Source organism: Mobula hypostoma, chromosome 6 (assembly GCF_963921235.1).
Source record: "Mobula hypostoma chromosome 6, sMobHyp1.1, whole genome shotgun sequence".
NCBI lineage: Eukaryota > Metazoa > Chordata > Chondrichthyes > Myliobatiformes > Myliobatidae > Mobula > Mobula hypostoma.
The window spans coordinates 166,497,331-166,513,213 of record NC_086102.1 but is presented as its reverse complement, the minus strand read 5'-3'; the positions used below and the strand labels follow the sequence as shown (position 1 = coordinate 166,513,213).

At 41.3% G+C, this 15,883-nt stretch overlaps 1 protein-coding gene across 2 annotated transcripts in view; it reads left to right on the top strand.

The window, feature by feature from the left end:
- Nucleotides 1-4,748, top strand: part of LOC134348583 (integrin alpha-6-like) — a 114,048-nt gene extending 109,300 nt beyond the window's left edge. The window contains exon 25 of one of the 2 annotated variants that reach the window (XM_063052177.1): nucleotides 934-4,748. In XM_063052177.1, coding sequence (XP_062908247.1) covers nucleotides 934-1,098 — 165 coding nt within the window. In that variant the 3' untranslated portion in view covers nucleotides 1,099-4,748. The remainder of the gene's footprint in view (nucleotides 1-933) is intronic. The other variant, XM_063052178.1, reaches the window with a different exon arrangement.
- Nucleotides 4,749-15,883: the final 11,135 nt, after the last annotated feature.

The window sequence follows — 15,883 nt, the reverse complement described above, 5'->3', positions numbered from 1 at the left end:
TCCTCCTGGTTTTAATGAATAATTACTAATATTCTGCTCCTATGTCTTATGGTCTTAATAGTACCTGAATTTAAAATGCCATTCTTCACAAAGAAGAATGATCAAATACAAATGGTTTATAACCATTTGAAGATAATGGCATAATATTTTGGAACTTTTTAATGCTTATGCAACTTCACTGTAACTTCCTTTGCATGGATCTTGTTTGGGATATGGCGCTTGCCCTTTAAGTTACACTGTTCTTCCACAGGTTCCAGCTGTCAGAATTAATTTTAAAAGTACTTTTTTTCCTGAAATAGTCAATTTGTTGCCTTCTAAATTGTACGTCTTTTCTGAACAACTGTTCCAAGCCTTTGAGTTATCACATATCTATTTATTTAATGATATTAGTAAGATATTTGTGGTTTTCATCTTTTCTTACAAAATCCAGTTTACCAGAGTCAGTACTGGAGGGGGAGAAAACATTTCCATTTTGGAAAAATTAACTTCTGTTACTAATATCTATTGGCATTCATCCCTTAAATATTGTCCTACTACATAAAATTTAATTTGGGAAGAATTTAAGGTACTTTATACAATTTTATAATTGAATACATTCCCATCTGTGTATATGAGAAATTTTGATTATAAAACCTAATCTGTTGAGCTGTTCCTGACCAATTAGCTGACTCAACTGCAGTAAAATTCTTTTCACTTTTCTAAAGAAGGTTATAATGTTTTTATTCTTTAGAAAATAGTAGAGCTTGAGGATTCTCTTTGCTTTGGGTTTTGCAGGGCTGTGGGTTAATGAGAGGTTTGGCATTATTGCTGCAACATTAATTGCTGGTGTGATTAACTATCTTGGTATTATTCAGCAGGATTGCATGTACCAGAGCTTTTCCTAGGGATACAGTATTATAAACAATCTTTTAATTCTATTTTGCACATTTACAGTGTGGATTTTTTAAACGTTCCCATTATGAAGACAATGTTCCAAGGTACCACGCAGTTCGAATCCGGAAAGAAGAACGACAACCCTTTGAGGATGAAAAATTAAGCAAGAAACAAGACAAGAAACAATGGATGACAACCTGGCAGGAAAATGAGAGTTACTCCTAAGACTATTTTTCCCCAAGAGTGCTTGAAACAAATTCAGTTTAGAACTCCAAAGCAACTCATCCATTTTGGTACTTCTTAACGGTGCACTGCTTTTTCTGCAACCGAGGATGGTTGTTGGTAATGCAGAAGTCTTTTGGCTCTGCATATGTAGCTCAGTGTACCTTGCTCCTTTACATCCAGAATACCTTTTGGTGTATATGGCTTTTAGACTGTGCTTCAAGTTTGGTGCTGAAGATGTGCCTGACACAGCAAGTGCACAGCAGTATGGGATTGAATTAGTGTCTGCTTCAGAAGATGGGTGTGAAAACAGACTTCCAATTAATTTCAATAACATTTTGGCTTTAGCCTTTATTAAAATCTGTAGCAGACTATAAATTTTTAACTGATATGGCCAGGACCAAATAAGCAGAGATATAGCCCAGTGCATGGAAAAAAAATTGTATAGTTTTATAAATAGTTATATATTATAGAATGTCCTGGTATTTATTTTGTCATAAAATTGTCTCTTTCATAATTAGTAGACCACAGATTTCTCTTCAAGGAGGGAAAGTGTTTTAAATGTAGAAATGAACTACATATAGCTCTGTTCAATATTTTTTAATCCAGGTATAGACTTGAATTAAATGGGCATAACATCTTGAAGAGCTGACTATTTGCTTATATTTAGCTTTATTCAGAATAACATTATTTGCCACATATTACTGAAAAAGGGAGGCAAATATTTAATGTACTTAAGGAGCATGTTGTATAGCATTTGTCCCAAAAATCCCAATTTGTTACTTTTTATTACAAGGGGATAAATGCCCCTGGACTTTAATAGTTAAGACTGCTGTAATAACTTATTTGTGTGCATTGCAAAGGAAAGTACATATGTGGAGTTTGCCATCTGTAACAGAACAAATTACAAATAATATTAAAGTATTTTATGGCTGAGAACAGGAAGATGGTGACAAATAGTATCTATTACACTGGAGGAAGGAAATGGGGTGACAGCCAGCTAAAGGTACTAACCCAGATAGTATAAGAATAGATTCCCCCACCCCCCCAATTACTAAGGCTTATTGGGAAGACGGTATCTATGGCCATGTTAGAGACTTTGCAATACCCACTGAATGTGGAAGGATTTGTCTTTCAGTCAAAGGCTAACTTTTTTACTTGTACTTTGGGTATGGCTTGTAGGCTGCTTGTTTGATTTTGTGGATGTGTTATCCCAGGTTATCATCTATGCTGTCCATTTCAGTATTGTGATATCTGTAAATTCAGTATTATACTCTTTAATTGATGCATGAATATTTACATACTATCTGAAGGATAGAATGTAAATTACCTTGGTTCTGACCTGTGGATTCATGTTTGAATCTTTCTTGAAAATCAGCAGTGTGTTTCAGTGAATAAATCTGATGGGGAAGAGTTCCAGCTTTGAACTACTTTTCTTCAACCTTAGTATTTTGTGTAGAGGTTCAGCATTTACTTTTACATTTCTTCCTTTTACTGATAAGTTTTACCATTTTTAACAAACAGGTAACCATTTGGCAGTTATTTTCTATAATGCATTTTGGATTTTCCAGTACCCTTCATCAACATTCTTTTGTAATAATGATACTTATTCTGTAATTTTTTTTAGTTTCTAAATTCACATGATATTGGATTCATTATTATTGTCTTTTGTCTCATTTTGCATAATCTAGCAATTTCTCCAACCAAATATTTACACCAAATTTTTTATATTAGCAGCAGAATCAAGGGAAGTATTAGTTTTTTAAATTAAAAAAATTGTTTCTTTTGTGAGGTTATTTTTTTTTAATGGTTGCTTGATTTGTAGCAGGATAAATGAGGCCCCATTTTGTTATTTATCAGATGAGCACATGCAGGTATTTCAAAACTTCGAAGATTTTAAAAAAAAAGTTGATTATCGATTTCTGTTTTCTCTTGAAGCAAACATATTGATAACAGCAAGAAGAAAATGCACATTTGTTCCTTAACATTTCATGACTATTTTTGCAACCTAAATCATAATTTGAGGTTTCTCCACTTGGGATTTAACATTGTAAGCCAAATTATTTTTCAATTTCCACTGTTTCACTTCCTCTTCACTGAAGTGTAGTTTCACTATTGCCAGTCAACTTCCATCAAGTTTTTGGGCATTCTTCATTTGCTCTAACACGACAACCTCTGTAAAGAAGTGAGGGAAGCAACTGCTGGGAAGGGAGGATGGCATTATGGTTAAACCTGTTCCCACGTGGGGTTGACAACAATGTTTTCCACCATTGGTCAGGGAAAATGAATGTGAACTAGAATAATTTTCCCTTTCCGTATCCTGGGAAAACGAAGTCAATTAAGAATGATGTGCACTGACCAAAACTGGCCAACATTCCTTCAGTTTTTTTTTTAAACAGCTGTGTGGGCCCACCATTGCTGGAAGCCGGAAATTTTTACACAGCCTGAAAATGGCGGAGCACTTTAAATGACTTTTTTTGCAATATGCATACTATGAATATTTAGAATGAAAATTGAAAAATCCCATCTTTTGATTTTATATTAATTGAAGGTATGATGAAATGCAGTACAACAAAGAATCTTTTACATTTCGTAAATTTTTAAAAACTTAAATGGTATTGGTGCTCAGCTTATTAACAATGAGACTTCCATTCTGTGTTTATTGCTACACTTTGTAACAGTGTTTTTACCTGAAACACTGACAATGTAAATATGTTGAAACTTTCAAATACTTCAAAGTAAAGGTTTTGGTACAAAATTTGTCGATAATAATTAGCACAGTATATTTGTTAAATGCCCTGTAATTAATTAAGATTTCAAAGTCATCAGCATAATTTCAAAATTTTATCAATATTATATTAAAGAATATTTCAGCTGAGCCACAACAAAGGCTGTGTGTGCAGGAGCATTTCAGTTATGTGCTACCGCACACTGGCGCAACTTAGAGGGAACAGTGTTGGACAAGTAGCTGTAGGATTCAACGCACTATGAAGCGTCTTTTAAAAAAGATTTTTTAAAAAGCCTTTAGAATATTTTAAAAGGCCACTCTTGCAAGTTTCAGAAGACACTGATATGGGTAATCAGTTGCATTAATGAAAATAATTTGATAATTCTTTCAATATGATAGTAAATTGAATTTTTGAATGTTTCACTTCTGCTGCAAGGGGTGCTAGCCTACGATTTCAAGTTCAAAATTTCTTCTATATGTTGCATTGTTTCAGGGCAGTTTGATTATTAAACTTCACAAACTAAGCTTATTAAAATTACTACAGCCTTACTGCTTACAACTGCAGATTAATATGGCACTGCATTTGTGAATGTGCTTATTGAGAATGTTATCTTTTTGATCATGGATGAGCACAAAATTCAACTTTGGCTATTTGAGCAAACTTCCAAAAAGACCACTTGTCTCTTTTTTTTAAACCATTTGAAATAAAGTTTGTTGAATGCAGTTTCTGTACATCGATTTCTTAAAATCACAAATTAGATGATACAGTAAGGGAGAAATGTGGTTTGGCTTTCAGATAGCACCTTTCAACATCTCAGGATCTTCCACTGCACTTGACAATAGAGTACTTAAAAGTACATCCTCCTGTAAGAAAATGCTGCATCCGATAGTGCAACAGCTGAGGGATGACTGACTGAAGACAGAGCCAAGTATTTTAAGGGATTTGAAAGAGTAGACAGTAGAGGCAAATTGCCAGACAGCATCTCTAGGAAGAGGTACAGTGGACATTTTGGGCTGACACCCTTTGTCAGGACTAACTGAAAGAAGAGCTAGTAGGAGATTTGAAAGTGGGAGGGGGAGATCCGAAAAGATAGGAGAAGACAGGAGGGGGAGGGATGGAGCCAAGAGCTGGACAGTTGATTGGCAAAAGGGATATGAGAGGATCATGGGACAGGAGGCCCAGGGAGAAGGAAAAGGGGGAGGGGGGGGAAGAAACCCAGAGGATGGGCAAGGGGTCTAGTCAGAGAGAGAAAAGGGAGAGTGAGAGAAAGAATGTGTGTATATAAATAACGGTTGGGGTACGAGGGGAGGATGGGGCATTAAAACAGAAGTTAGAGAAGTCAATGTTCATGCCATCAGGTTGGAGGCTACCCAGACAGAATATAAGGTGTTGTTCCTCCAACCTGAGTGTGGCTTCATCTTTACAGCAGAGGAGGCTGTGGATAGACATGTCAGAATGGGAATGGGATGTGGAATTAAAATACGTGGCCACTGGGAGATCCTGCTTTCTCTGGTGGACAGAGCATAGGTGTTCAGCGAAATGGTCTCCCAGTCTGTGTCGGGTCTCGCCAATATATAGAAGGCTGCATCGGGAGCACCGGACGCAGTATATCACCCCAGCCGACTCACAGGTGAAATGTTGCTTCACCTGGAAGGACTGTCTGGGGCCCTGAATGGTGGTGAGGGTGGAAGTGTAAGGGCATGTGTAGCACTTGTTCCACTTACAAGGATAAGTGCTGGGAGGGAGATCGGTGAGGAGGGATGGGTGGACGAATGGACAAGGGTGTTGCGTAGGGAGCGATCCCTGCTGAAAGCAGAGACACGGGGGGGGGGAGCGGGGGAGGGAAAGATGTGCTTAGTGGTGGGATACCCTTGGAGGTGGCAGAAGTTACGGAGAATTCTATGTTGGACCCGGAGGCTGGTGAGGTGGTAGGTGAGGATAAGGGGAACCCTATTCCTAGTGGGATGGTGGGAGGATGGAGTGAGAGCTGATGTGCGTGAAATGGGGGAGATGCGTTTGAGAGCAGAGTTGATGGTGGAGGAAGGGAAGCCCTTTTCTTTAAAAAAGGAGGACATCTCCTTCATCCTGGAATGAAAAGCCTCATCCTGAGAGCAGATGTGGTGGAGACAGAGGAATTGCGCGAAGGGGATGGCATTTTTGCAAGAGACAGAGTGAGAAGAGGAATAGTCCAGATAGAGTCAGTAGGCTTATAGTAGACATCAGTAGATAAGCTGTCTCCAGAGGTTCCACCCCTCCCCCTCCTGTCTTCTATCATTTTTGATAAGATTTGATAAGTGATCTTGAAGTAAAGGAGCCATTCGGAGGTAGTGACCATAATATGATAAGTTTTTATCTGCAAGTTGAGAGGGATAAGGGCAGATCAGAAGTGTCAGTATTGCTGTTGAACAAAGGAGACTATGGAGTCATGGGGGAAGAGCTGGCCAAAGTTGACTGGTCGGATATCCTAGCAGAAAAGACAGTGGAACAGCAGTGGCAGGTATTCTTGGGAATAATGCACAAGGTGCAAAATCAGTTCATCCCCCGGAGAAGGAAGGATTCAAAGGGGGAAAAGTGGCCACGGTGGTTGACAAAGGAAGTCAGAGATAGCATAGCATTTAAAAAAGTATAACAGAGCTAAGGTGAGTGGGAAGACGGATGATTGGGAAATTTTTAAGGAGCAACAGAATTTAACTAAAAAGGCTATACGGGGAGAAAAAATGAGGTATGAACACAAGCTAGCTAGGAATATAAAGGAGGATAGCAAAAGGTTTTTTAAGTATGTGAGGAGAAGGAAGATAGTTAAGAACAATGTTGGGCCATTGAAGAATGACTTGGGAGAAATTGTTATGGGAAACAGAGAAATGGCAGACGAATTTAATAAGTACATTGGATCTGTCTTCACTAGGGAAGACACAAGCAATCTCCCAGATGTATGGATGGGCCAAGGACATAGGGTAACAGAGGAACTGAAACAGATTGACATTAGGAAGGAAACGGTGATGAGTAGACTGATGGGACTGAAGGTTAACAAATCCCCAGGTCCAGATGGTCTGCATCCTAGGGTACTAAAGGAGGTGGCTTTGGAAATTGCAGATGCATTGGTGATCATTTTCCAAAGTTCCTTAGATTCAGGATCAGTTCCTGAGGATTGGCTAATGTTATCCCACTTTTTAAGAAAGGAGGGAGGGAGAAAATAGAGAACTATCACCCTGTTAGCCTAACATCAGTAGTGGGGAAGATGCTAGAGTCCATTATTAAAGATGAAATAGTGGCATATCTTGATAGCAGTGATAGGATCGGGCTGAGCCAGCATGGATTTACCAAGGGCAAATCACGCTTGACTAATCTATTGGAGTTTTTCGAGGATGTAACCAGGAAGATAGACGTGGGAGATCCAGTGGATGTGGTGTACCTTGACTTTCAGAAGGCATTTGATAAAGGTACCACATAGGAGATTGGTGGGTAAAATCAGAGCTCATGGCATTGGGGGGAGGATATTGACATGGATAGAAAACTGGTTGGTAGATAGAAAGCAAAGGGTAGCAGTGAATGGGTGTTTCTCGGAATGGCAGGTGGTGACTAGTAGGGTGCCACAGGGCTCGGTATTGGGACCACAGCTGTTTATGATTTACGTCAATGATTTAGAGGAAGGCATTGTGAATAACATCAGCAAGTTTGCTGATGATAATAAGCTGGGGGTGGCAGTGTGACATGTGATGAGGATGTTAGGAGAATTCAAGGTGACTTGGATAGGCTGGGTGAGTGGGCAGAAACGGCAGATGGCACTTAATGTGAATAAGTGTGAGGTTATTCACTTTGGGAGCAAGAACAGGAAAGCAGATTATTATCTGAATGGCGTGGAGTTAGGTAAGGGAGAAAAACAAAGAGATTTAGGAGTACTTGTTCATCAGTCTCTGAAGGTGAATGAGCAAGTGCAGCAGGCAGTGAAGAAGGCTAATGGAATGTTGGCCTTTATTTCAAAGGGAATTGAGTACAAAAGCAAGGAAATACTTTTGCATTTGTACAGGGCCCTTCTGAGACCACACCTGGAGTATCGTGTGCAGTTTTAGTCTCCAGGGTTAAGGAAGGATATCCTGGCTGTGGAGGAGGTGCAGCGTAGGTTCACTAGATAATTCCTGGGATGTCCGGACTGTCTTACGCAGAGAGGTTAGAGAGACTGGGCTTGTACACGCTGGAATTAAGGAGATTGAGGGGGGATCTGATTGAGACATATAAGATTATAAAGGGATTGGACAAGATAGAAGCAGGAAATATGTTCCAGATGCTGGGAGAGTCCAGTACAAGAGGACATGGTTTAAGAATAAGGGGTAGGTCATTTAGGACAGAGTTGAGGAGGAACTTCTTCTCCCACAGAGTTGTGGAACACGCTGCCTCAGAAGGCAGTGGACGCCAATTCTCTGGATGCTTTCAAGAAGGAGCTAGATAGGTATCTTATGGATAGGGGAATCAAGGGTTATGCGGACAAGGCAGGAACCGGGTATTGATAGTAGATGATCAGCCATGATCTCAGAATGGCGGTGCAGGCTCGAAGGGCCAAATGGTCTACTTCTGCATCTATTGTCTATTTTGGATCTCCCCCTCGCCCTCCCACTTTCAAATCTCTTACTAACACTTCTTTCAGTTGGTCCTGATGAAGGGTCTCAGCCCAAAACGTCAACTGTACCTCTTCCTAGAGATGCTGCTTGGCCTGCTGCATTCACCAGCTGCTTTTATGTGTGTTGCTTGAAATTCCAGCACCTGCAGATTTCCTCGTGTTTGCGAGGCAAAATTCCATCAGCTTTAGCAATTTAAAATTATTTGGAATGCACTTATACACTTATAGTACCACAGCTACAGACTACAGACTGGATCATGCAAATAGGAGTAGGCTGGATAGTTGGAAAGCCAGTGACATTCACCAGCATGGTTTTATTCCACAAATTCTAATGACTGAATATACCGTAAAAATCACAACAAAGTGTCTAGAGAAGAAGAGGTTACTGATTTTTAAAAAAGGATACTGCAACGTGCAGCTCTTGAATGATGTAAATACATTCACTATGACTAATGTAGGAATTTATCTAAATTCTGTTTATTTTAAACATTCCCCTTTTAAATCATAGTCATTAATACCTTGATGGCATGTTGCATCCCAGGTACCAGTGTCCACAGCATTTTGGAGAGGGAGGGAGGGCAAGCAGCCAGATGTCCTGGTACGTATTGGTACCAATGACATGGGAAGGAAAAGCAAAGAGCTCCTAAAGAGAGAAGTTAGAGAGCCAACCAGAAGGCTGAGAAACAGGACCTCCAGGATCATAATCTTTGGATTGCTACCTGTGCCACGTGCCATTGAGGGTAGAGACAGGATGATTTGGCAGATAAATGCGTGGCTGAGAAGCTGGTGCAGGGGGCAGGGCTTCTGGTTCTTGGATCATTAGGATGTCTTCTGGGGGAGGTATGACCTGTACAAAAGAGATTGGTTGCACCTGAACCCAAGGTGGACAAATAATCTCGCTGGCAGGTTTGTTAGAGCTGTTGGTGAGGGTTTAAACTAATTTGGCAAGGGGGTGGGAATCGGAGCGAAGGCATTTGGGACAGGTCGGATGGTAAAGTAAAGATAATATGCAGTCAGATGGTCAGGAAGGGCAGGCAGCGGGGTGAGTATCAGTGCATTAGGGATGCAGAATCTAAAAGATTAGCAAATAGAGCACTCATCTCAATGCACAGAGTATAAGGGATAAGGTGGATGATCTTGTTGCACTTTTACAGATTGTTGGGTATGATGTTGCAGCCATCACTGAATCGTGGCTGAAGAATGTTGTAGTAGGGAGCTGAATGTCCAAGGTTACACATTGTATTGGAGAGAGAGGAAGGTAGGCAGAGGGAGTGGTGTGGCCCTGCTGGCAAAGCATAGCAACAAATCATTCGAAAGATGTGACATAGGAGTGGAAGATGTTGAATCCTTTGGGTTGAGTTAAGAAACTGCAAGGGTCAAGGGGCCCTGATGGCAGTTATATACAGGCCTCCAAACAGTAGCTGGGATGGGGTCTATAGATTACAAATGGGAAATAGAAAAGGTGTGTTAAAAGGGCAATGTTATGATAGTCATACAGATCGACTGGGGAAAATCAGATTGATAATGGATCTCAAGAGAGTGAGTTTGTTAAATGCCTATGAGATGGTTACTAGGTGATCAGCTGTACTAGATTGGGTGTTATGTAATGAAACGGTGGCAATTAGGGAGCCACTGTTCGGATGCAGTTGTCACAATATGATTGAGTTCTACCTGAAATCTGATAGGGAGAAAGTAAAATCTGACACAGCAGTATTTCAGTGGAGTAGTGGTATGAGAGAGGAGTTGTCCAAAGTAAATTGGAAGGAAATGTTGGTAGCAATGACAGCAGAGCAGCAATGGCGTGAGTTTCTAGGAAAAAAATGAGGAAGGTGCAGGATAGATGTACCGTATTCCAAAAGCAAAGAAATACTCACATGGTAAAATAGTACAATGTGGCTGAAAAGGGAAGTCAAAGCTAACGGAAAAGCCAAAGAGAGGGCATACAACAAAGCAAAAAAATTAGCAGGAAGATGGAGGATTGGGAAGCTTTTAAAAACGCACAGAAAGCAACTAAAATAATCATTGGGAGGGAAAAGATGATATATGAAAGCAAGCTAGCAAACAATATCAAAGTGGATACAAATATTTTTTTTCAAGTAGTTAAAAATAAAGAAATGAGAGTGGACATTGGACCACTAGAAAAGGAGGCATGAGAAATAACCGGGGACAGGGAGATGGCAGATAAACTAAATGAGTATTTTGCATCAGCGTTCACTGTGGAGGACACTAGCAGTGTGCCAGAATTCAGAGAGAAAGAACACAAAAGGAAAGTTCAGGCTGTAAAATGCAGAGCTTTAAAGATAGCAGGAATAGCCCCACTTTCAATTAAATTCCATCATCAGACATCCATTGCCTTGCCTTTTGGCATTCCAAAGGGATTATTCCTTTCACTCTTCCATCTCAACCAACTACTTCCCTTCACTTCACATTTTCTCATGAAAATAGAGTGAATACAATACAAGCTGTTTTACCTCTTCCTAACAAACCAGATCTCAACAGTTGTTCTAGGCAAAAAAGTGAGTCCCTTGCATTTCTTCCAGTTTAATGTTCTGCTGTAAGTATCTGCAGTACTGGCCAAATTTTCTCCCTCCCCCAGCACAGCCTGATGTGCTGGAAATTTTCCATTCTGCAGATTTTTTACTTTGATTTGTTTTCTTTCTAACTGGCCCAACTAACCTATGAAGCAGATAACTTCAGGAATAGCATATCCCCATGGCAACTCTGGTTTCAGCACATCAGATATTCTCCTTGACCCCTACCCTTTCTGTATCTTCCCTCACTCTCCAAATCTGACAAAGGGTCTTTGACCTGAAATGTTAACTATTTTGCTTTGCGTAGATGCTGCTTACTCTTAACAATTTACTGCCTTTGTAACACCTTAAGATCCCTGAAGTGGAAGGACACTTTGCGTTGACCTATGTGTTCCTGTCTATATTCAATGGTTTGCTTATCATTTAAGTAGAAGGGTATTGGTGTTTCCATACAAGGCCATGAAGCAACCGGTCAATACACTCTATACGTCTATAGAAGTTTCTCAAAGCTTTAGGTGACATGCTGAATCTTCATAACTTCTAAGAAAGTAGGGGCACCATGGTGCTTTCTTCATTTTGGCACTTATGTGCTGGACCCAGGACACATCCTCTGAAATAATTAACACAGAGGAATTTAAAGTTGCTGATCCTCTCCACTTCTGATCCCCAATTAGGACTGGCTCATGGACCTCTGGTTTCCTCTTCCTAAAGTCAATAATCATCCTCCTGGTCTTGCTGACATTGAGTGAGAGGTTCCTGCTGTTGCACCATTCAACTAGATTTTTCAATCTCCCACCTATATGCTGATTTGTCACATTTGATTTAGCCAACTACAGTGCTGTTATCAGTTAACTTACATGTGACATTGGAGCTGTACTTAGCCTCACTGTAAAGTGAGTAGAGCAGGGGGCTAAGCACACAGCCTTGTGGTGCACCTCTGCTGATGGAAATTGCGAAGGAGATGTTGACAATCTGAACTGAATGGGGTCTGCAAGTAAGGACATCGAGGATCCAGGTTCACAAGGAAGTATTGAATGCCGAGCTGTAGTCAATGAAGAGCATCCTGATGTATGCATCTTTGCTCTCCTGATATTCCAGGATTGAGTGAAAAGCGAATTAAATGTCACCTGCTGTTGATCTGTTGTGACTGTACGCAAATTTAGAGCAGATCCAAGTTAGTTTGCAGGCAGGAGTTGATGTTTCATCAACAACCTCTCAAAGACTTCATCACAGTGGATTTAAGTACTACCGAACAATGGTCATCGAGGCAGTTTCCCAGTGTCTTATTAGACATCGGTATAATTGAAGCTGGCTTGAAGCAGGTGGGTACCTCAGACTGCTGAAGTGAAAGGTTAAAGGTATTGGTGAACACACGATCGGTACTGGTCTTTAGCACTCCGCCAGTTACCCTGTCTGAACCAGATGCTTTCTGCAGATTCACCCTTCTAAAGGATGTCATCTCCAACAGTGAAATCAAGAAATATAGGTGACTCACTCTCAGATGAACTCAATGCCTTTTATGTTCCTTTTGACCATCGGAAATTGTGGGAGTTTCTGAAGGTGCCTCCAAGTTGTGATGGTCAAAGCAAGCATAAAAGGCATTGAGCTCATCTGGGAGTGAGTCACCGATGTCTCTTGGTTTCACTGTCATAGATTCAAGCCCTGCCACAGCTGTTGAAAGTTCTTCAGTTATTCATGTTTGGTCTGGAATTGCCAGTTTGCATGTGAGATGCTCTTTCTGGAGACTGTACCTGACCTCGTTGCCAGACCTGAATGCCACTGATCTGCCCCTCAGCAGATTGCACCCAGGGCTTCTGGTTGGGGAAAGACTCTGAATGATTTTGTGGGGACACACTCAACTACTGTTTTTATAATGTCCGTGACAACCGTGGTGTATTTGTTCAGATCCTGATGAGTTTCTTGAACACAGCCCAGTCTAATGACTCAAAGCAATCCCAAGCTGCTCGTCAGCCTCTCACAATCATTTCTTTGTTCTCCTCATCTCTGGAGTCTTGCTTTTTAGCCTTTGCCTGTATGCAGGTAGGAGGACAGCTAAGTGATTAGATTTCCTGAAATACAGTCTGGGCATAGAACAGCAGGCATTCCTAATCGTACTGTAACAATGAACATGTGATGGGACCCCTAGTGCTGCATGAGATATGTTCAAAGGTCAAATTTAATGTCAGAGAAATGTATAAAATCTACTGTGCATCCTGATATGCTTTTTCTTTGCAAACATCCACGAAAACAGAGAAGTGCCCCAAAGAGTGAACGATAGTTAAACGTGAGAACCCAAAGACCACCCTCCCCAGCTCTCCCCTTCTGTGCATAAGTGGTAGCAAGCAACAATCCCACCTTCCCCCCTCCACCAGCAAAAAAAAATGCGCGTCGGTACCATCACCAAGCCCAAGTGTGTGCTAAGCAATAGCAAAGACACAGACCAAAGTTACCCCAAAGGCTTCACATTTCATCCGACATTCGACAACCCACAGGTTCTCTCTCTCCCTGGTAAGGGAGAGGGAGGTATCCCCTATTTTCACAGCGAGTGGGAGACATAACAACAACCTGCTGGTTTACGATGTTAAAAGTCTGTTTCGTTGCTTTTTTCAAGCTTTGTGTCTGAAGATCACAAAGACCTTGGGTCTTCGGGCCCACAGCAAAAGATTTTCTGGCCTCCTCGACGACGCACGAGCTTCCTGCCGTGACACCGACCCTCGATCCGCCTGTCTCCAGAGCCCCGAGAACTTAGGCTTCCGAACATGAGCGAGACTCTCAGGCCAAACCCTTGGCATGTCAAATAACAGCCAGTCGTGGAACCCCGAGAACGGGTCCTATTCCCACAAAGAACTGAAGCCTGCGTGTAACTCCGGGTCAGGGTCTTCAAAAGAACCCTGAAAGGGAAAAATAAAAATATTAAATGGTGATGATAATTCAGCAGAGATTTCTTCAAACAGCCTGAGTGAGGTCCCTGATGATGATTTGAAATGTGTCGAGGTAGGCTGTTCCTTATTTGTTAATCACCCCATTTAATACAGCGAGTGCTTTATTAACATCTGCCTTTGGCGTATGTAAATTGCGATTGGGATCATGGAGGAGGATTCTCTTGGCAAGTAGAACAGTCAGCACCTGATCATCAGATGTTCCAGCTCGGAGTAAACAAGTCCACTCTGTCCAGGCACCACGAGTTTATCATGAAACACAGGCGCTCATCATTTGCCTTCTCCGAATCAGCAGTCAGGTCCATCTGGAGTACTGAGAATCCCTTGGGGTCTTACTAACGTACTTGGTTTGTCTGGAGTGAGCCATGTCCCCATGAAACACAGAACATAGCAACCCATTTTCCCGCCAGTACAGCAATCTTGCCCTTAGGTCTTCAATCTTTTTCTCCAGCGACTGTGTATTTACAGCAAAATGCTAGGTAGAGGGAGTTTCATTCCTCAGCATCTCAGTCTCCCTCTCCTCCCACTCTTTCAGCCATGTTGTACATACATGCTTGAGTGTTAAATCAGCCAAGCCCTTTTGAAGATCGTGACATCGCAGGTTCATGAAGATGGTTCAAAAAGTATGTTCCTTAAAGGGAAATTACAGGCTGCAGATTGCAGTGAGAGCAATTCAGACAAAGTATACTTAGAAGTTTTGCAAGCAGCCCGCAACACATTGCTGTGGTTCACCAGTGCCATCTTGTCCTCGTTCAGTGCTGAGTTCTGCTACAATTTGTGTTGAGTTTGTCCATTCTCTTGTGACTGCTTAGACTTCTCCCAGGCACCCTTGCGATGTCACAATCTTCTAAAGGACTTGGTTTTTGAGACGTGGGAGGAAATGTTCCAGCAGGTTAATCGGCCACAGTAAATTGAGCCTACTGTATTAAGAGTAGTAGGATCTACAGGAAGTTGATGAAAATTTGAGAAAAAGAGGACTAGTGTAACTGGGGAATAAAGTGTGTGTGTGTGTGTGTGTGTGTGTGTGTGTGTGTGTGCATGTGCGTGTTGGGGCAGGAATTTACTTCTCAGGTCAAGACCCTGTATCAGGACCAAGAGGGAAAGTAGCCACCAGAGAGAAGGAAAGGGATGAGAGACAGGCCAGTAAGTGATTGGTGAAACAAGGAGGGATGAAGGATGACGGGTAGATGAAGCAAAGTGGGGGAGGGGAGAAGGGTGTGGAGTTGAGGGAGAGACAGTTAGGTCGAACTATAAATGGGTGCTTCATGATCTGTGTGAAATCAGTGGGCTGAAGAACCTGTTTCCTTGCTCCATCTCTACTTTATAAATAAATAACGGTTACTCCTGTGCATCCCTCCCTTCCTTCCCCATCCCAAGTTTAAATCATACCATTCATTCCCAGGGTCTCACTTAGCCATCAGAATAATGCTGGTGTGGAGACTATGCAAGCCACCTTGGATTTTCTGATCATGCCATCCAATTTTCAGCAATGAAAAATTCAAAGAATACTCAGGTCAGATGGCAGGAGGACAGAATAAGTCTGGAACCATTAATTATGTTTCCCTGTCTTTGCATGCCACTTGCTAGTTCCAGTATATGCAATTTATTTTCAATTAGAAAAGATAAACTATCTTAATGGCATAGGATTCTGGCTGATTTCCTCTGATTTGGTGATTCTTGTGAGGCAGCAAAGTGACTCTATATGTAAGTTATGTTTGAGGTTGCGAACAGCTTTGTGTGAGGATTGAAAAAGTTGCATCAGCACAATTTTCAACCGCCTAGACTGGAAAGGTTAGATTGATTGTCTCTCATTGGCAATCTCCAGCCTAAATGGTCTCATCGTACTGACCAGCAAAAATTCAGAAACTGCAAAGTAATATTCAATTTAAAAACAATGTTTCTAAACAAATCAAATTTAGTGCCAGAATTATTTGCAATTTTGTGCAAAAAGTCACCATGTAAGAGCAAAATTTG